This window comes from Ovis aries, chromosome 6, assembly GCF_016772045.2.
Source record: "Ovis aries strain OAR_USU_Benz2616 breed Rambouillet chromosome 6, ARS-UI_Ramb_v3.0, whole genome shotgun sequence".
Lineage (NCBI taxonomy): Eukaryota > Metazoa > Chordata > Mammalia > Artiodactyla > Bovidae > Ovis > Ovis aries.
Window position 1 is genome coordinate 58,085,077 of NC_056059.1, and position 21,342 is coordinate 58,106,418.

At 43.2% G+C, this 21,342-nt stretch overlaps 1 protein-coding gene across 15 annotated transcripts in view; it reads left to right on the forward strand.

The window, feature by feature from the left end:
* The window catches only part of TBC1D1 (TBC1 domain family member 1), a 225,338-nt gene that overhangs the window by 166,412 nt on the left and 37,584 nt on the right, over positions 1 to 21,342 (forward strand). For all 15 annotated transcript variants that reach the window (XR_009601146.1, XM_012179797.5, XM_060417586.1 and 12 more), the window contains 2 exons: positions 9,712 to 9,897; positions 16,616 to 16,777. Coding sequence is in view for 14 of the 15 variants with exons in the window: in XM_012179797.5 (XP_012035187.2) it covers positions 9,712 to 9,897; positions 16,616 to 16,777 (348 nt within the window). In the remaining variant the exon portion in view is untranslated. The remainder of the gene's footprint in view (positions 1 to 9,711; positions 9,898 to 16,615; positions 16,778 to 21,342) is intronic.

The following is a 21,342-nucleotide window of genomic DNA, read 5'->3' on the forward strand; positions in this document are numbered from 1 at the left end:
TGCTTTTCCACCTTACTGTGTCTCATAAAACTGCGGGAACCACAATTTGAAATTCAAGGTTATGTACATGGTAAGAGGAGAGATGAAACTATGACGAAGATGAGCATTCCATATTCCCACTGAGGCTGAGTATTTGTTCCTCGTCATGCTTCCCTGGTGGCTCAGAGGTTAAAGCCTCTGCCTCTAATGCAGGAGGCCTGGGTTCGATCCCTGGGTTGGGAACATCCCCTGGAGAAGGAAATGGCAACCTACTCCAATATTCTTGCCTGGAGAATCCCATGGACAGAGGAGCCTGGTGGGCTATAGTCCACAGGGTTGGAAAGAGCTGGACATGACTGAGCGACTTCACTTTCACTTTGACTTTGACTTTCATAGTTTTGTTGGGGCTTCCCTGATAGCTCATTTGGTAAAGAATCCGCCTGCAATGCAGGAGACCCCGGGTTGATTTCTGGGTTGGGAAGATCTGCTGGAGAAGGGATAGGCTACCCACTCCAGTATTCTTGGGCTTCCCTTGTGGCTCAGTTGGTAAAGAATCCGCCTGCAATCCGGGAGACCTGGTTTGATCCCTGGGTTTTGTTGTCTTTAATCAAGAAATGGGAGTCCTGACCTTTGATCCTTCCAAAAAGCATATTATCATCTCCCTTGCAGATGTAAAAACAAATGCCATTCTTTCAAAGGATAATTTATCCAGGGCGCTAAATAAAAATTCATATGTCTGCAGCATTTCTTGGTTCTTTTCAAGCTTCTGTAGGCCTTGACTTTCCCAGGCACTTCCTCCACCTACGGGGCGGTGCTTCACCCTGAGCTCTCACAGCTCAGCCCCAGAGGGAGGCCCCCCAGGTTCCCCAGAAGTGCCTGTGTGTACCTTCCTTCCCTCAGTCATCATCTCCTGCCTCTGCCCGGCTCTCCTCCCTGGACTTCCATCACCCCGTGCCTTCTTGCTTCTCCGTGAACTGTCGTCACAGCCCCTCACCAGACTGAGTCCAAAAGTCATCTTCACAGACCCTTGGAAACCCAACCGCGCATGCCTACTTTGGGAAGTCATGGGATAGAGATCTGTAGGCCTCTTGCATTTGTTTCCAGTTTCTGCATTTCTTGGCTGCTTAAAAACAATTGTGTGCTTGCCTCCCCATCACATGCCTCACTCCCACTACACCCCATCTCAGGCAGAGGTAGGCTCCCTGTTCTGTCTTTAGAGCTTACTCCCTTCCCCACCCCCAGCACTTCTCCACATTGTTTCATAATAGCCCTTCATTTGTCAGATCTGCTAAGCTCTGCATTCCCTGATGGCTGGGTTATCGTTCCAGGGCTGAAGAATGCGTAAATGAGATAAGTTTTCTTTTAGAAATTGTAGGAGCCCAAATCCTTCCATCATTCCCACTGATTAATACATAAATAAACCAGTCGGGCTGTCGATAACCTGGGCACAACCATTCTCTTGTTTGTATGTGCACCGCCTGGTCATGAGCAGAACGGCTCAGTGCATAAGGCTCACCTGCGTTTCTTGTTGTGCTGCTCTTATAGGAAATGGCTCTTATTTCTCCCGCCTGAATATTACTTGTCCTTAAAGCACAACCACCAGTTCCAGCAACCTGATGTTGGTAAAAATGACAGCTGATATTTTATCGAATGCTTCCTCTGTGCCAGGCTTCCCTGGCCCCACACTTGCATATTGAGGAGGTGTTAGTCTCTGAGTCGTGTCCGACTCTCTGCAACCCCATGGACTGTAGCCCACCAGGCTCCTCTGTCCATGGAATTCTCCAGGCAAGAATACTGGAGTGGGTTGCCCTTTCCTTCTCCAGGGCTTCTTCCCTGACCCAGGGAGCAAACCCAGGTCTCTTGCATTGCAGATTCTTTACCATCTAAGCCACCAGGGAAGCATCTACATTGAATGCTCATGCTAATCCTCTGAGAGGCACTCTGGTGCAAATTTTGCATGTGAGGGTGCAAGTGTAAAGTGTTCAGACCACCTGTTTGAGGTTAAGTAGCTAGGTTAGTGGTGGAGCTGGGATTTGACCCCAGACATCTGGCTCCAGAGCCCAAGGCTTTGACTTGATGCACAGGAGAAATTCATTTTCTGTGCTGAACTTCTTGTACACTTTGTATTTCTTACCAGTCGTGTACCAGTCATCCTTGACATTTGAGGGACTGTGTCATATTCATAGGGCTTCTGGATTTCTAGTAGCAGGTGTCAAAAACTTAAAAATACTGGTTTTTAAACAATGAATGCTTCTTAAAAATTCTTTTTTCTTGTGCTCAAGTTGCTTCAGTCATGTCTGACTCTTTGCAACCCCATGGGCTGAAGCCCACGAAGCTCCTCTGTCGCTGGGATTCTCCAGGCAAGAATACTGGAGTGGGTTGCCATGCCTTCTTCCAGGACACCTACTTTCCAGGATAGAATACTGGAGTGGATTGCCATGCCTTCCTCCAGGGCGTCTTCCCAACTCAGGGATCAAACTGCATCTCCTGCATCGCAGGCATATTCTTTACCACTGAGCCACCTCATATAATGCGACTGTAGAAAAGTAGCAAGTTGTGTTTTTTTAATTATTTTCCATAAAGCATCCGAAGAAGTCAGGGTAGGGTGCAGAGAGATGAATTCTTTTGTTGGTGATTTTCCTGTTTGTGTCTGCTGTTTTCCCAGGCATGGAATACAGCAGGGACCGCCGATATCTCTGCTCCCCTGGCATCTATGTTCTGTTGTAGGAGAGGTGAGGTTTGCGCTTTGTAAACAGTTTGACGGCATTCATTCAAGGACTGCCTGTTTCTTTCTCAAATCTACGCATTTCTTTTCTTTGTTTTTGTTTTTTTTTTTTAAGAAATTTTCTTCAGCTGTTGGTACAACAGATGCTGCAGATGTTAATCCCTGTTGTTGTTAACTTTTCTCCAGAGATTAAATGTTCAGTTTTAATTCTTGTTTCCAAGGTCTGTGGGACATAGTTAACACAGAGGTTTGAGAGTAACTGGAATTTTAAATGTTTTCTTTATCTATTGGTACGGGAAATCAGGATTTTTCAAAAGGGATGGAGATAGTTATGTAATGCTCTATCGTGGGATAAGAAATAAAAGCAGAATATTGGCGAGTGCTGTCTTTTAGAAGGTCTGTCTCTTCGTTTTCTTCCGGCGGCTCCTCTTTCTTACGGGGTACTTCACGCATCATTTAAGGTCATGTCTCTAAAAGGAGGAGAACTGCAGTTCAAACTTGGAATCAGTGTCTTGTGAAAGTGCAAGAAAGGAGCCCTCCTTGTATTCCAGACTTCACAGAGCCGGAGGCTGGACAGGTGTGAGGCCAGGCACATACGTTCCTTTTCCTCCATAACGTTCTTCCCCACACGTGTGTGTGCAAAGAGGATGTGGCAACACAGAGTAGCTGAAGAACAGTCTGGCATCAACAGTATTGACACACCGGCATAGATCCTGTTTATGACTCTACTGAGAATGTTACACCAGTGATTTAGGTAGAGGCAGCTGTCTCTTAGGGGGCCTGAATTATGGCTGGTTTAACAATTCTTAGAACCCATTGAAGGCTTTTGTTGCTGAGCGTCTACGTAATTTTAAGCCCTCACCATCCTGTCTTTATAGGAGATGTCAGAATAGTACAAGCCAGTCCCAGACTGACCTGTTCCTGCAGCCCTGTGGCTGTGTGGCTTTGCAGGCTTTAGGAAGACATCTGTCGGTGCCTGTGGTCTCCACAGTTGGGTTGGTCAGAGGTGAATACCATTTCTCACATTTTGCCCTGAGGGGCTGGAACCCAGAAGGTGTGCGTGTTTGCAGAGGTTTACAGAGAGCGACTGACCAAGCTGGCCTGGGGGTGGGGCAGCCAGCTCTGCCTCTCTGCCCTGAGCCGCCCTCTTCAACCTGAGCCTCTGGGTGGCTGCCCCTCAGCAAGAACGCAAGTCGAGGACAGAAGTGAGGTCCCCACGTTGTTCTGGAGAATATTAGAAACATCAAAGCCTCTCTCGGACCACCAAGCACATCACATCCTGGGTACATATAAAGGACTCAACAAATTCTGGTGTCAGCAGCTTAGGAACCATCCAAGCTGACTCGTGCATATGTTTATTATTAGAGCAAGGTCCTAATAATAAAAGCAAGCCAGCAGTTGTCCAACATTTTCCTATTGTCATCCTCACCCTGCCGCTCCAGTCAACTCCTGCGTACGTGAGTGTACACCTCGCGCAGCTGCACCCCAGACGTGCATCACACACCTAGTGATCACCAAATGTAGCCTTGTCCCAGATCTGGAGCTTTTTCCATCGATGAGATTAGCCCGGTCCCGTTTAGAATAAACAAATGTTTAACTATCCTCTTTATGTAAATTACTAGTAGCTAGGTTACTGTTAATATGAACAAAAGATAGTATATTTTAAAAAACTGTTCATTAGAGATTAGGACACCAGTAATTGTTATCACATAAAATAAACTTGGTGAAGGGGGTATTTTACCCCTTCCCAGGGTTTAGGAGCGAGTAAGTGACGGGTATTTTATTCTGATTCAGGTTCTCACTGGAGGTGATTTTGTCCTCCCTTGTCCCCAGTGGGCATTTAGTGCTGTCTGGGTGTTTTTGATTGTTAGTGCTGGCATGAGTGGATATTACTATCCTGTAGCAAGTAGTGCCCAGGGATGCTTGTAAACATTCCGCAATGCACAGAACGGTCCTCTGTGACAAAGAGTTAGCCCAAAGTGTCAGTGGTCCTGCCAGTGAGACACGCTGCTGTAAATTGTTAGGTTTATTTGCTGAACTGTATAGCGGATTAGCCTTTATTTAGTTAGTTCACACTAGTGCTCATAATCCATTGTGTTTGCACTGGGCCTTGGTACCCTGACCAGGACTGGGATGAGCTCCAACCACATGTGAAAGCCTGAGTTCAGGCATCTGATGGCAACACTTGGACTGTGTTCTGTGGGCCATGGAACAGCCAAAGAAAAGGAAGAACTGACATGATAATAAGTACCTAGGGTCATGGGAAGGGGTGAACAGTAAAAATGTGGTGTAGAGCCCAGTTTTCCAAGTGTGTTTTGAGACCACCGGTGGTGGCATCCCCTGGGAGCTTGATGGAAATGCAGACTCTCAGGCTGCCCTCAGACTGACTGAGTCAGAATCTGCGTTTCTGCAGGATACCCATGTGTGAGTGTTAGGCACTGGATAAGCATTTTCTACTTGGAGGAAAATATATCTCCATTCAAACTGTGGCTCTGACTCTTACCAGAGGTATGACCTTGGCCACGTTATAAAACCTCACTGCACCTTAGTTATTTTGCCTATAGAAAGGGGATACTATCACCTATCTCTTGAAGTGGTTGTGGCAATCAAACAGGCTTATCTGTGCCAAGGACTCATCACATGGTAAAAGCTCAATGAACTGATCTGTGATGAATAAAAAGAAAAAGAAGGCTGAAGTAGAGAACCCTTTTGTTGTTCAGTTGCTCAGTTGTGTCCGACTCTCTGCAACCCCGTGGACTGCAGCACGCCAGGCTTCCCTGTCCTTGACCGTCTCCCAGAGTTTGCTCAAGCTCATGTCCATCGAGTCAGTAATGCCATTCAACCATCTTGTCTTCTGTCATCCCCTTCTCCTCCTGCCTTCAATCTTTCCTAGCATCAGGGTCTTTTCTAGTGAGTTGGCTCTTTGCATCAGGTGGCCAAAGTATCGGAGCTTCAGCATCAGTCCTTCCAGTGAATATTCAGGTCTGATTTCCTTTAGGATTGACTGGTTTGATCTCCTTGCCGTCCATGGTACTCTGCAAGAGTTTTCTCCAACACCACAGTTCAAAAGCATCAATTCTTTGGCTCTCAGCTTTCTTTACAGTCCAACTCTCACATCCATAATATGACTACTGGAAAAACCATAGCTTTGACTAAACAGACCTTTGTCAGAAAAGTAATGTCTCTGCTTTTTACAGAGAACCCTAGGGAGGCAATTTATGTCTTAAACTTCACAGTCATCATCACCAGACAGCTCTCGGACTCTGCAAATCTGATTTCTTTGAATAGGAAAATAGCGGGACCTGGAGTGTCATAAGCTTCTGTAGACTGTGGTTCTTGCCAGCAGCCTAGTTGGCAGAGAGTAGGTGGGTCTGGGGACCGAACAGCCAGAATTCCTAGACACGTTCCATCAGCCCAGCTTGAGGCACACTGCCCTGTTCATTCTCCCAGTTTGAAAGTTAACGTCGTAGGAATCTTTAGGACACTGAAGAGGAGAAAGGTTGTGGCAGACAGGAAGGATGCAGTTTGAGGAAGGAGACCACGAGAGTTGAGTCTTCATCTTACTGGTAGAGTTTAAGGATGGGAAGGAGTCTTCAGATTCAGTCCACTGAATGCTCAGGTGACAGGCGGTCCCTGGTTTTTTTCTATATACACATAAAGCTCTGCTGAAATTCGGCTCTACCCACCGCTCCTGCCGCATCACCCCTGACAGCTCACAAGAATTACTTTTTGGAAACGAGAATCTTTTATGAACCAGAGGAAGGGTAAATACTTCCAGTATGAGATAAAGCAGAACTTGAATCATAACTGCAGGGTCCAGCAGAGTGTCAGCAGCCAAGATGGTAAAAGAAGAAAACAGACTAAAATTCCTTTTGAAAAGGAAATTAATTTAGACTGTATTATGTTCAGTCATGAGTGCCCCTCTAAGCATGCAGGTTGTGAGAGGTGAGTTGTCTTCTAAGTCTTTTGCAAGAGAACATTTTTTTCAACCTTTGATTTAAATCAGAACAAGTTTGCAGTATTTTCTTTAATTTTCAATTATAAAAATGTTTATTACTGTAAATTTTAGAAAACTTTCAGGAAATACAAATGAATGGCAATCACACCAAACCCAGAACCTGCCAATCTCTTACTCAGCTATTATTTATCAAGCACCTGTTGGTTGCCAGGGCCTGCATGGTGCTGGACAGACCCTTATGGACAAGAAGGCAAAGTTCTAACCTTCTCTGAGCTTACAGTTGAGGGACTAAATTTTGATGTGTTTCCTTCTAGTATTTTTTGTCTGCCCTTAATATCTGGTAGCCAACAATAGGAGTTAGTATTCCCTATATTCCTGTGTGTGGGACCCTGTTTTAGGTGGTTTGTATGTATGTATTAACTCAGTCCCTGTAACACCATTATGAGGGAGGGGCCATTATTCCCACTTGAAAGATTAGGAAATGGAGGCTCAAAGAGGTTAAGAAACTTGCTAAAGATCACAGAATCCACACATGCAGGGTGTTGATTAAAACCATTAAAAGAAAAAAAAATAAAACCATTAAAAGCCAGGCAGCCTGCCTCCAGAGCCTGACCTATTAATCACTGAACTGTCTGCCTCTCATAATACTTATAAAATTGAGATCATACAATATAGATAGTTTTGATTCCTGCTTTTAAATTGACCATTATACTGAACATCCTCATAAATGGCCTGTTATTCATAAATTATAAATTATTCATAAATGGTCTATTATTTCTTGCCTCCAAAAAAGTACAATTTTAGTTCATTTGTTTAATAGGCTCACAATGAAATAAGTGTAAATAAAAATGTGATAAATACTCTTAATGGCTTATTACTTTTTCAATCCAACATTTTTAAGAGGATTTAAGATAGACAACTTACATTAGGAAATTAAGCATTTTGTGGCTTATGCATGATTTCACAGCAGGAAAACAAACCCAGCTTTAGATAGAAGGCAATGGTGATGACCGTTCTATAAATTAGACATAACGTGGAATAGTGTTAGAGCCATTGGATGGAACAGAGAGTGTGTTGTCTGGTGGATGGTTGTGAGGCTCAGGTTGCCTGCACAGGCTTTTCATTGCATGTGTTAAGAATGCACTGAGTCCGATGAGGTCCACTTGTAGGGGAACTTAATGCAGCTCTTCATCACTGCTTTCATGGTGAGCCATTGGGATGTTCTCTGTGCGTGTCTGTAAGGTATTGGTTACAGTAATACTGCACAAGCAACATCATGTCTGCAGTTGGGAAAGGTACAAATTCTTGAACTATAAAGAGATTTCAGCTAAGAAATAGAAATTTGAAAATTGATGTCAAAAGAGACATTTAAATTGTGAAAGTGGTCATCACTCAGTCATGTCTGACTCTTTGCGACCCCATGAACTGTAGCCCTCCAGGCTCCTCTGTCCATAGGATTTTCCAGGCAAGAATACTGGAGTGGGTCGCCATTCCTGTTTCCAGAGGATCTTTCCGACCCAGGGGTTGAGCCTGGGTCTTCTTCATTGTAGGCAGGTTCGTTACCAATTGAGCCACCAGGGAAGCCCCTTTTGTAACTGTAGGGGTATCTATAGAAAGCATGAACTTACTGTTTCACCCTGGACAAATTATCTGGCTTCTCTGAGCCGTAGCTTTCTCTTCAGGCTGATACTTGCCTCCTGGAGTTGGCATCAGGATGAAAGAAGTCTGTCCATATGAAACACCTGACATGGTGCCCAGTGCTTGGTAGAGGAACTATTAATGGTCACTGTTACTACTGGCAATTAAAGATGAAAAGTTTTAATCTTCTTTTAAAGCACCTAGCCTTATAATACAGTGGTCAGGAATGTACGTGAAAGCCAGACTGCTTAGGTTCCAACCCTGGCTCTGACTGCTTCCTAGCTGTGTGGCCTTGGGCAAGGCTTGTAACCCTTGTTTCTCTTTAGAACTGAACAGTTAACCATACCTGCGTTTTAGGGTGGTTGAGAGGTAAATGAATTATATACATAAAACCTGCAGAACAATTTGGATCAGAGTGAGCACTATATGAAAGTTTGCTGTGGTTATCAATTATGTAGTCATTAATTCAGAAAAAGATAAAATATTATACCTTACAAAGTAGGTGTCTTTGAAGATTTCCCCAGCTGCTGTGACTTCTTACTATTTAATGTAGCAGTATAACTTGTTCTATGTTTGTGGATCAGGTGTAGTTTTTCAATTCATAGTAAAACTTGAATTTTAAATTTAGTAATGTCATTGTTAATATCTGAATGAGCAGAGTTTTCTGATTAGGGCCTATGTTTAAATATAATTTTTTATTGAAAAATGGCCATTCTGGCTGTGGTATATGTATACAATGGAATACTTCTCAGTGATTAAAAAAGGATGAATTTTTGTCATTTGCTGCATCAAGAGATGGACTTGGAGGGTATTATGCTAAGTGGAATAAATCAGAGAAAGATGCAAACTGTATGTATAATCCAAAAAATACAATAAAGTGATAAATATAATAAGAAAAGGAGAGTCACAGAGAACAAACTTAGTGGTTCAGGGGGAGGTGGGATGAAGGGGAAGAGGATAAGGGATGCAAATTATTATGTATAAAATAAACTACAAGAATATATTGTATAACACAGGAAATATAGCCAGTACTTTGTATGAACTATAAATGGAGTATAACCTTTAAAAATTGTGAATCACTATATTATACACCTGTGACATATAATGTGTGTGTGCTCAGTTGTGTCCGACTCTGCAGGCCCGTGGACTGTAGCCTGCCAAACTCCTCTGTCCTTGGGATTTCCCAGGCAAGAATACTGGAGTGGGTTGCCATGCCGTGATCCCAGGGGATCTCCTTGACCCAGGGATCGAAGCTGCGTCTCTTGCATTGGCAGGCAGATTCTTCACCACTGTACCACCTGGGAAGCCAACATATAATACTGTATAGCAACTATACTTCACTTCAAAAATAAAATAAATGAAAAGGAAAAAAGAAAACTGACCGTCCTGAAATGTCCTTTTGCCTCCTCAGATTACTCAGAGTTGGGAGACCTTCCCCCACGATCTCCACTAGAACCAGTTTGTGAAGATGGACCCTTTGGCCCTGTCCCAGAGGAAAAGAAAAGGACATCACGTGAACTTCGAGAGCTGTGGCAAAAGGCCATTCTGCAACAGATACTGCTGCTCAGGATGGAGAAGGAAAATCAAAAGCTGCAAGGTTGGTTTTCTTCTTTTAACGCTAAACTAGCCTGATGGTCGTTTAATTGGTCCTGACTCTAAAGTGAGACACATCAGACAGAGATGTGTTATTAAAAAGAAAGAAGCAAGGTACTCCAACATACATAAATATACATATTAAATGCCTGTGTTGCTTTTTTAAAGTAAAGTTAATGCCTTTTACTTTGGGGAGATCTAATGATAATTTCACCCATTGTATTAAGTTGAATCTTCTGAGAGGCATCCTTCAAATGTCAGCTTTAATTGTCTGAAAAGTGTCTTTTGTTTTCTTCTCTCTCTTGTCCCTGCTTCATCCTCTGCTGTAGTCTTTGCCTGGGTATCAGGTATGAACAGATCCAACATAAATCATTAAAGTTCATAACCTCACTGTGTACTTTTTCAGTGAGTTGCAGCTAACCTGAAAAGCAGAGAACTAGACTTGGGGTTAGCTGAGTTCTACCTGTATTGATACTCAGGTTTTACATAGACTGACTCGTTTAATCCTGGTGACAACTCCAGAAGTTACTTATTACTACTGCGTCTAATAGTAAGGTTCTGCACCCCTTGTGTCACCCGAGAACCCTGCTACGTTACTCCAGAAGGCCAGCTAGTATCCTGAAGAGAACACGGAGGCCCAGGGCAGCGCCAGGGTTATGTTAGTGCCAGACGGAGGCGTGAAGGCTGAAGTTTGCATTTTGTTCGTTTCCTGATTCCATCAGTCATTTGAATCGAGTATTATTTTCAGAGTAGCTGAGAAGCTATGTTTTATGCACCTGGTAGTATAACAGAAAGAACATGGGTCTTGGAGTACAGAGAGTTGTCTGAGTATAAAATAGGGAGGATTTTGGTTGAGAAATCTGAACATACTCTTTAAAAGGGAGGCTTGCACATGCTGACCCCGTCCAGAGCAGTTTTGGAATTACTTCCTGTTTCGTTGAACTTGCTCCTTGACTGCAGATCTTCATCTTTTATTGGAACATTTTTATAGAACTTAAAAGTTAAGGCAGCAAATCTGATGAATAAGGTTCGTTGTCCAAACGAGTATATCATCTCTGACCAAAGGCAAGGAGTCAAATACAGAGTGATAAGACCTTTCAATGAGAATAGTTGGACAGCTGGAACGGACTGTTGATGATGTCATGGCCTCTCCATACCCAGTACTGAAGCTGAGAAAGAACGCTCGTCCCATGAGGCTTCTGTGGAAAGAGATGCCGTGGTGAGGGGATTTTATAGCAGTGAATGCTAAGTTTTCTCCCAACTCTGTTTTTCTATCATTTTGTTGCCTGTTCTTGAAAGTAATTCTAAAAGCAGATGTCTAAAAGAGATTTGATAGTGATGGCATCGCTGAGTGTTCCATCAACTAAATGACAGCTTTGGAGCAGAGCACTTAGAGTCATTGGATGTTGGTTGGGACTTTTGTTAAAAAACTAAAAGGCAGTTACATTCATCATATAGCCCATAAACCTTGATGCTTATCCTATCCAGTCTTCTTGCAGATGGCAGCCGCAGGAACTCAGAACGTAGTTGTAAAATGCAAAGGATACTGGCTGGCTTCTTGGGAATGTTTCTTGGGAATTGTGACTGTACTTGATGATACAGAATCAGATTGCCACAGAGGCAAAGCTTTTGTGAAGCTGTGCAAGTGATGGCCAGGCCAGCTAGAATGGATGCGGAAGGGTTCCCTAAGGTACCTGGAATACCTTGCCGGGTGTTGCATTGAGTTCAGTAGCCCTTGCTAGCATCCTCATTTGCTGCTTCCTTATTTCATCCAGCAGAGTTCTGTCCTGTGTGGTCTCATATTGTTACTGTTTGAGTCTATTTCTTTCCTTAGCTCTATAAAGTCCAACTTAAAAGCATAATAAACTTCCTAAATATCATTTAGGAAGCATTGTGTCAGTGTGTACAGTACCTATATTGCTGAGGAAAATAATCACCAATAAGAGCCTGATCATGAATCATCTAAAAACATTTAATAGGTTTTCTTGGAGTTACATGAGGGGTACAGAACCTTATTATTAAATGCAAAAGCAAGATTTGACAAAAACCAGCCAGAAGTTCACTAGAGAGAACCATTCTATTCTTTTTTTTTTTTTTTTTTTTTGCAGCTGAGAGATACTCTTGCAGTTGATTAAGGGTTCAGGCTGAATTGCATGCTCTTTGGGAAAGAAATTAGAGGAACATTTACAAGGAGTTTTTCCCATGGTTAAGGCTTTTTCTTGGCTTTGGAATGCATGGATCAAATATTTATTACTATTCTTGGAGCATTACATCCAAGAAAGAATCAAACCCTGTCGTCTGAACCTACTTCACTTACTTGTTGACCATTGGAGGCTGACTTGTGCTTTCCTCCAACTCCCAGAGCTTGCTCAAACTCATGTCCTTTGAGTCGGTGATGCCATCTAACCATCCCATCCTCTGTCATCCCTGTCTCCTCCTGCCCTCAGTCCTTCCCAGCATCAGGGTCTTTTCCAGTGAGTCAGCTCTTCACATCAGGTGGCCAAAGTATTGGAGCTTCAGCTTCAGTGTCAGTCCTTCCAGTGATTATTCAGGGTTGCTTTCCATTAGGATTGACTGGTTTGATCTCCTTGCAGTCCAAGGGACTCTCAAGAGTCTTCTCCAATACCACAGTTTGAAAACATCAATCCTTCAGTGCTCAGCCTTCTTTATGGTTCAACTCTTACATCCATACATGACTGTTGGAAAAAACATAGCTTTGACTATATGGACCTTTGTCAGCAAAGTAATGTCTTTGCTTTTTAATACACTGTCTAAGTTTGTTACAGCTATTCCTCCAAGGGGCAAGCGTCTTTTAATTTTGTGGCTGCAGTCACTGTCTGCATTGATTTCGGAGCCCAAGAAAATGAAATCTAACTCCACATTTTCCCCATCTATTTGCCATGAAGTGATAGGACTGGATGCCATGTTCTTAGTTTTTTGAATGTTGAGTTTTAAGCCAACTTTTTCATTCTCCTCTTTCACGTTTATCAAGACATTCTTTAGTTCTTCTCTTTCTACCATTAAAGTGGTATCATCTGCATATCTGAAGTTACTGATATTTCTCCCAGCAGTCTTGATTCCAGCTTGTGCTTCATCCAGCCCAGCATTTCTCATGATGTACTCTGCATGGAAGTTAAATTGGCAAGGTGACAGTATACAGCCTTGATGTACTCTTTTCCCAGTTTGGAGCCAGTCTGTTGTTCCATGTCCAGTGCTAACTGTTGCTTCTTGTTCTGCTTACAGGTTTCTCAGGAGGCAGGTAATGTGGTCTCGTATTCCCATCTCATTAAGAATATTCCACAGTTTGTTCTTTTGTCCTTTCCACTGTGTGATCCACACAGTCAAAGGTTTTAGCATAGTCAGTGAAGCAGAAGTAGATGTTTTTTGGAATTCCCTTGCTTTCTGTATGATCCAATGTATGTTGGCAATTTGATCTCTGATTCCTCTTCCTTTTCTAAATCCAGCTTGTACATCTGGAGGTTTTCACTTCATGTACTGTTGAAGCCTAGCTTGAAGGATTTTGAACATCCTCTTGCTAGCATGTGAAATGAGTGCAATTGTACAATAGTTTGAACATACTTTGGCATTGCCTTTCTTTGGGATTGGGAAGAAAACTGACCTTTTCCAGTCCTGTGGCCGCTGCTGAGTTTTCCAAATTTGCTGGCATAATGAGTGTAGCACTTTAACAGCACCATCCTTTAGGATCTGAAGTAACTCAGCTGGAATTCCATCACCTCCACTAGCTTTAGCTTTGTTCATAGTAATGCTTCCTAACACCCAGTTGACTTCACACTCCAGGATGTCTGACTCTGCAAATCATCGTGGTTATCTGCATAATGGTAACACAGAGAAGTTTGAGTTTTAATTGAATTATAATTGAAGATATTTTTAAAAGTTTTTTTTTTTTCCTGGTTACATACCGCATGTTTATTATAAAAAAGTTAGATAGTGTAGTTTTTCTAAAATTTCTACAAGTTTGGGTGTCATTTAATAACTCAGCCTCCCAGCCCCTTAGCCTTCCTTCCCTTCCTAAGCTTTCAAGAGATGGCAGCACTCTGAGCAGCATCTTGTCTGTGAAGTTCCGTTCAGTTCAGTTGCTCAGTCATGTCCGACTCTTTGTGACCCCATGGACTGTGGCACGCCAGGCTTCCCTGTCCATCATCAACTCCCTGAGCTTACTCAAACTCATGTCCATTGAGTTGGTGATGCCATCCAACCGTCTCATCCTCTGTCATCCCCTTCTTCTCCCACCTTCAGTCTTTGCCAGCATCAGGGTCTTTTCAGATGAGTCAGTTCTTCACATCAAGTGGCCAAAGTACTAGAGTTTAAGCTTCAGCATCAGTCCTTCCAATGAATAGTCAGGACTGATTTCCTTTAGGATGGACGGGTTGGATGTCCTTGCTGTCCAAGGGACTCTCAAGAGTTTTCTCCAACACAATTCAAAAGCATCAATTCTTCAGCCCTCAGCTTTCTTTATGGTCCAACTCTCACATCCATACATGACTATTGGGAAAACTGTAGCTTTGACTAGATGGACCTTTGTTGGCAAAGTAATGTCTCTGCCTTTTAATATGCTCTCTAAAATGGTCATAACTTTTCTTCCAAGGAGCAAGTATCTTTTAATTTCATGGCTGCAGTCACCATCTGCATTGATTTTGGAGCCCCCCAAAATAAAGTCTCTCACTGTTTCCATTGTTTCCCCATCTATTTGTCATGAAGTGATGGGACCAGATGCCATGATCTTAGTTTTCTGAATGTTGGTGAAGGCCAGGGAAGCCTGGCATGCTGTAGTCCACAGGGTCAGAAAGAGTCAGACACAACTGAGAGACTGAACAACTAAGTGTATTTCATCTCACTAAATCTTTACAGGAGCGACTCAAGGAAACAGTGGTAATTTCCTATTTTAAAAATAATTCAGGGTGCAAAAATCTGTGCCCAGCACATCCTACTCTGCTGCCCTGGACAAAGTAATGAACCTGCTCAACCTCGGTCTTCTCCAGAATTAAGATTTGGGGCTAGGGAGTGTGTGTTTATGGGGTCAGGGGAGAGCAAACTTATTTGAGGTGCACACTGACTTATCAGTGTCTCTGGGACTAAGAAGAACTCTTTGCTAATAAACTGAACAACTGAGATGAAATGGACAAACTTACTGACAGATGCAATTTATCAAAACTGAAATAAGGAAAAAAAAAGTCTGAATGGCCCTATATCTGTTAAAGAGATAAACTTTGTATTAAAAATCTTTCACAGAAAGAAAACTCTAGGTCCAAACAGCTCCACTGGGTTCTATAAAATATTTAAGGCTCCAAATTGATACATCCCTAGAAAACAATGTGTCATTCATCACAGCAAGTTCTGCAGTGTGGTAGAAATCAGTAGAGAAAGGCGGGGGGCTTAGGCCCACTATGCCTTCTGCTTGGGCCTTGGGTGTTGAGCCCAGTCTTCTCATTCAAAAAAAAACCCTTTCTCAGATTCATGTTGATGTATGGCAGAAACTAACATGAAATTGTAAAGCAATTATCTGTCAATTAATAAATAAAAATGTTGTTTTAAATATTATTGAAGAAACATTAAAAAAACCCTACCTAGAGTGTTGTTAACATTAAATGTTGCTAAATATAAAGTACTGAAGACGTATAGTATTCGTTTATTATTGTCATAAGACAAGTTTAGCAGCTCTGCAGAAGCCTGTATACTGGCCCCTGCTTGGCTATGTCTCCTACCTGCTTTCCCAGTAAACTCCCAGTCCAGATGGGGGATGTGCTGTGGAATGGGTGGGGGACTGACAGCATTGCCCCTGTGATCTGAATAGGAATCAGTGGTTTGGTGGGAGTAAGGCCGTCAGCTTTAGTCCTTCTTAGAGTGCTCAATTACGTTCCTTTTCTTCTGTTGATCCCCCCACCTCCAGTTTGGTGATTCAGGTAGAATTCTTCCTAATGGACCTGTAAGCTGAAAAAGGTAGGAAGTAGTAACTGTCTTCTTGTATTTGAGAAGATGCTATGTGAAAAAGGTAGATTTATTCTGTTCAGCCCCAGGCAGCAGAAACTTGAGGAAGGGTAGACGTTGTCAATACTTAAAGGTTTGGCTCCAAGTAAGAAGGAACTGTCCTCTGAGAGCCTCTCCTAGTTAAGGTGAAAGTGAAAGTAAAGTCGCTCAGTCGTGTCTGACTCTTTGCGACCCCATGGACTGTAGCCTACAACACTCCTCCGTCCATGGGATTTTCGAGGCAAGAATACTGGAGTGGGTTGCCATTTCCTTCTCCAGGGGATCTTCCCAAGCCAGGGATAGAACCCAGGTCTCCTGCATTGTAGGAAGACACTTTACCATCTGAGCCACCACGGAAGTCCAGTTTAGGTAAAGTTTTGTTGAAATCTAATCCTGCAGGCACTAGGAATTCTAACACACAGTTCTTCCCTTTGATAGGTTTACAGTTAGTAGGGTAGCTATGGAGATGGATAGGATTGGATAGGTATAGTATATTTTAGCAGTAGAGCCAACAAAATCCATCGGGGATGAAGGAATAAGAGGGATTGGGATGCCTCCTGGGTATATAGCTTTTTCTGTGATAAGGAAGCTGGGGTGGGGCGGGAACCGGTCTTCACCTTGGACCTGTTAAGCTGGCTGCAAGCGTCTCAGTGGTGGTGATAAGCAGGCAGCCTTGCTGTGAGACAGGAGACACATAGCTATAACTCACTAATGTGCTCTTAAATTGTCTGTTCTAGCCTCTGAGAATGATTTGCTGAACAAGCGCCTAAAGCTTGATTATGAAGAAATCACTCCTTGTCTTAAAGAAGTGACTACAGTGTGGGAAAAGATCCTTAGCACTCCAGGAAGATCAAAAATTAAGTTTGACATGGAAAAAATGCACTCGGCTGTTGGCCAAGGTAAGCCTAACTGGGAATCAGTCCAGTTGGCCTCACCCCTCGTTGATGGCTAGGGAGAAGTATGGAATAAAAAAAATTTTTTAGGTTCAATTTCAGTGGCCGTCTCTCTCCTATTTATCATGTGTTTACCTAATCTGTTTCCAGATGTCTTCATCACAATTTCTCTTAAATTACAATTTCTCTTCATTACGATTTCTCTTAATTAAGAAAACAGGAAGAAGAAAAAGGTACACCTCAGGGCATAGTTACCTACAAGCTGTATAATGATGTGATGATACACAGAGTTAAATAGTAAACCGACAACAAGTTGTGTCCCTTCTGTCTGGGTGCTCTCAGGTCACAGTGTCCAGCCCAGACTTCAGGCAGGTAGACTCGGGTTGGGATTGGGCTTCTACCAGTACTTTGCAGAGTGATCTTAGGCAAATGGCTTAACCTCTCAGAGCCTCACTTGACACGTGTGTGAGATGTGCGTGACAACAGTGGCTGTAGTGAGGAACTGCTGCAGGTGTGTGCTCTGCTGAAAGGCTGTGGCGTGTTGGCAGCCTGTGTTTTCAGTGTGATCTGCTGACTGTGTGCTGGTCTGGACAGTTGCTTATCCAAGGTAAGTGCGGAACTTGAGACTCAGCATCTAGAAACTTCCCCCATGATTTGACAGTGATCCTAGTGGAAAAAAGTGGTCTTGTATATTTTGTCAGTCTTATTTTTTTCTATTGCTAATTCACTGTATTTTATCAAAGTATCAGTCTGTAAGGATTGGAACATTTAAAAAGAAAAAACTGGTCCTTCATTGGAACATTTCAAAAGAAAAACTGGAGGTACTTTGACTTCCATTTTAGAGCTTATTGATTCTTCTTCAGTGATTGTTAGTGTTCCAGTAACACAAAACTATTTATTTTAAAATGTGTGTTAATATCTGCTGGCAAGATGGGAAGTTTCCTGGGTCTAACTTAGTTCTAGTGCTCCTGAAGTCTTGGCAGTCTGGGCGTGAATAACCAGGTGGTTGGAATAAAGGTGGTAAATCTCATCTTCTGGCTGCGTCAGCAGTTCAGTAAACCAAGTTGCACATGCATTATTTGTCTCTGCGAGTAAATGGAGCAAAGCAGCTTTTCTAATACGGTCTCTCTATTAGGTATTATCTAACCTTTATCTGAGTTTTGACCGCTTAAGTTTATATATGAGTTACCACTAGTTATAACTTTCCCATTTATATGCTTAAGGAGACTTGGACCTAGAGATGTTGAGTTATGGGCCCAGGACCACAGAGTAGGTTGCATCCCAGGCTGCTAGAGTTCTGTCCACCACTGATGCTGCCCAAGGTTGAATGAGGCCTCGGCCGTGCTGTTATGGGTGCTGAGGACTCAGGTCTTGTATTGGCCACAGTGGCCTGTGGCAGTTGTCCTCATCTTTCTGGCCTCTGGCTTCCAGAATGAGAGGTGTGGACACCACAGAGGATCTCACAGCTTTCTTCCAGCTCTTATATTCTTTGTGCATTAATGGTTGCTCGAGGCTTACCATTGCACCACCTGTCCCCAGATTGCCATTTTGAAAAAAGAAAGCAGAGAAAAGAATGAGTCCTGTCTTTCCCTTGTCACTGTTGACTAGATGGTAGTCTTCAGGTGGCTCTACTTTTGCATAGGTAAATTGCATGGTTCTGTGACAGCAGTCCAAATGTTTGAGCTTCTTAGGAGCCTGGCACTTGGACATATAGTGGTTTTCATCATGCGTTTACAAGAGGAACTAAATAGAAGTACTCTAGGCACTTGGTCAGGAAGAGCCCCTGGAGAAGGGCATGGCAACCCACTCCAGTATTCTTGCCTGGAAAATTCCATGGACAGAGGAACCTGGTGTGCTACAGTCCATGGGGTCGCAAAGAGTCGGACACGACTGAGCTCAGCACAGTGTCTGAAACCTACATGATGAAGCTGACGATAGGGGATTGGACAGTTTATACTTGGGTGAGCTGCCACATCACTTTCTGTGCCAGGAACTTTGTATCACTAATTGTAAAGGGATTATTACTATTCCTTTTACTAACTGTAGAAGGAAATTGTTATTTGTCAGTTATTCAGCTGGTTTCAACATATAAGATCTGACACCTCTAAACAGATGACCACAGTCCATCTCCTAACTCAGAGTTATTATAAAAAGAGATCAAATCAGAACTTCACCTTGAATCTCTGAAGAAGAGGCCAAGTCACTTACAAACCCTTGAAATAAAAACATGCCCTGTACGGGTAACAAAGCCTTTCTTCTTGATGATCTAAAGACCCCTAAGTGGCAGAAGTAGAGAGATTCATAAATGTCCCAAGTTAAAGTTGGATCAGGATGGTGGGATTTTAGGGTGTCAACTTGGTACGAGGAGGAAGAATTATAGGGAATTTTAAATAATTCAAAGTTTACTTTGGCTTTAAATGATTTCTCCAAAGGTGGCAAGGTAGAGTTTTAGAACCTGGACCACACTTTTCTAGGAGTGGCATTGCAGAGAGGCAGAGAGGCTTCCTGAGCAGCTGGCAGTGTGAGATAGGTGCAGTCTCTTCGTGCCTTTGCCCCAGCACTGCCACGTGTAGAAACCCATTCTAGAAATTAATCAGTAAAAATACATGGCAGTGGGAAGAGTGTTGACCGTGGTGTCATTTAATGACTGAACAACCCAACCACATGGCCACACCCCGATCATATTCCTTGCAAATAGCACAGTAGGTTTGTATTAACTGATGTAGAAGATGTCTGCAGTAAGTTGTTGAGAAAGGAGAGCGGGGCCTCATGTGCCGCTCTGTGTCTCCGTCACTGTGTGTGGCGTGTTTGCAGATGCCCGAGTTACAGGGAGGACAGCCATATATCCGGGTTGCCCAGCATGCTCTTGCTTTTCCACCTGTCCAAGTACAATAATTGATAGCCTTCCTCCCCTTCACTGTCAAAAGCTTCCTGCTTTGGGTGGTGAATTGTGTGTTACCTCTAGTAAGGGGTGGTTTTTCACTTTCTTCCTTATCTCTCTTTATTTTCAGAAGATTGTCCCCCTCCCCCATATAAATAATGAGCAGTAAAGGCAGTAAAAATTTAAAAGTATTTACATATGGAAGGAGGGTGGCCTCCTGCCTGCAGGCCCTGGTCCGTTGCCAGCATTCTCTCTGGGGTCAGGAGTAGAGGCAAAACCGAGCATGGGGCAAGGTGTTGAAGATCATTCTTAGCAAAAACATTGGCACCAGTTTGCATGACCCTTTGTTTCTAAATCATACAATGTAAGCTTTCCCTTAAACTCCAGAGTATGTGGCACTGTCAGTGACAGCCAATACTTGTTTCCTCCCCCAAATAAAAGTTTGATAAGATAATGGGAATGATTTAGTAATAAGGGGAAATTGGTCCTCTCATAACTTGGGATATTTCCCAGTTTGACAGGATATTTTGTTGAAAGCCCCACTATTAATCATTTAACATGCTATTTTTCAGCCTATGGTCTGAAATACAAGGTTTATACGTGTCTATACTCACCTCTCCCCTTGAGAAACATCTAAGCAGGAATAGTAGGGAGAAAAGAAACAGAATAATATAAAAAGGCAGATAACAGAATACATTAGTTTTCTGTTGCTGCCATAACACATGGTAACAAAATTGGTGGCTGAAACAACAGAAAGTCTTCTCTCAGTGCTGGGAGCCAGATGTCTGAAGTCGGGTGTGGGCAGGCTGCACTCAGCCCCTTCAGGCTCCTGGTGGCCGTCAGCATTGCTTGCTTGTGGCCACAACACTTTGTCTCGGCCTCCATGGACATGGCATCTCCTCCTCTTGTCTTCTGAAAATATTGGATATAGGGACCACCTGGATAATGATCACCCAGGATGATCTTATTTCAAGGTCTTTGCCTAACTTAATTATATCTGCAAAGACCCTTTTCCCGAATAAGGTAACACTCATAGTTTCTGGTGATCAGGATGTGGACATACCTTTTTGGAGGTCACCATTCAACCTCCTTCACAGGGTCATCCAGTTAACTCTTGAGATAAACATTCAGAGGGTAGGATGTGGTCACAATAAGTGTGGTCATGTTTTTCTCCCACTGTGTAAAACCAAATCACTGACTATACTATAAGTATTTCCAGGAGATGGCTGAGCAGCGCTTTCTAGAGTTCCTGTGGGTCTGTTATAAATGAAATTGACTCTCTGGTTCAGATCCACAAATGATGATTTTATTATTAATTGCCAGGTAGGAACATAAAATATTCTCCCCATCATCCTTGTGAATAGCAGCTTGTCCAGCAGAGAGAACTTTAAGAGAAAATGGCGGTCACCATCCCTGGGCTGCCACCAACCCACTGGGGCATCTCTGCTCAGCAGGGGGCCTCTGTTTCCTCCTCCTCACCATGTGGAATATTGTCGCGTTCCCCACAGCAGGTTGTGGGGATGACGTGCAGTGTGTGGACCAGCGACAGCACCTGGTCACCTCCTGGGGAGGGTAACTGCTGCTCTTTCCTGGAGTAGCACCTGCTCTGAGAGACTGCTGGGTGGACTGGTGAGTAGCCTTCCTGGGTAGGTCCCTGAGGGGCAGGGAAGGCTGCACGGTCCTCACATGC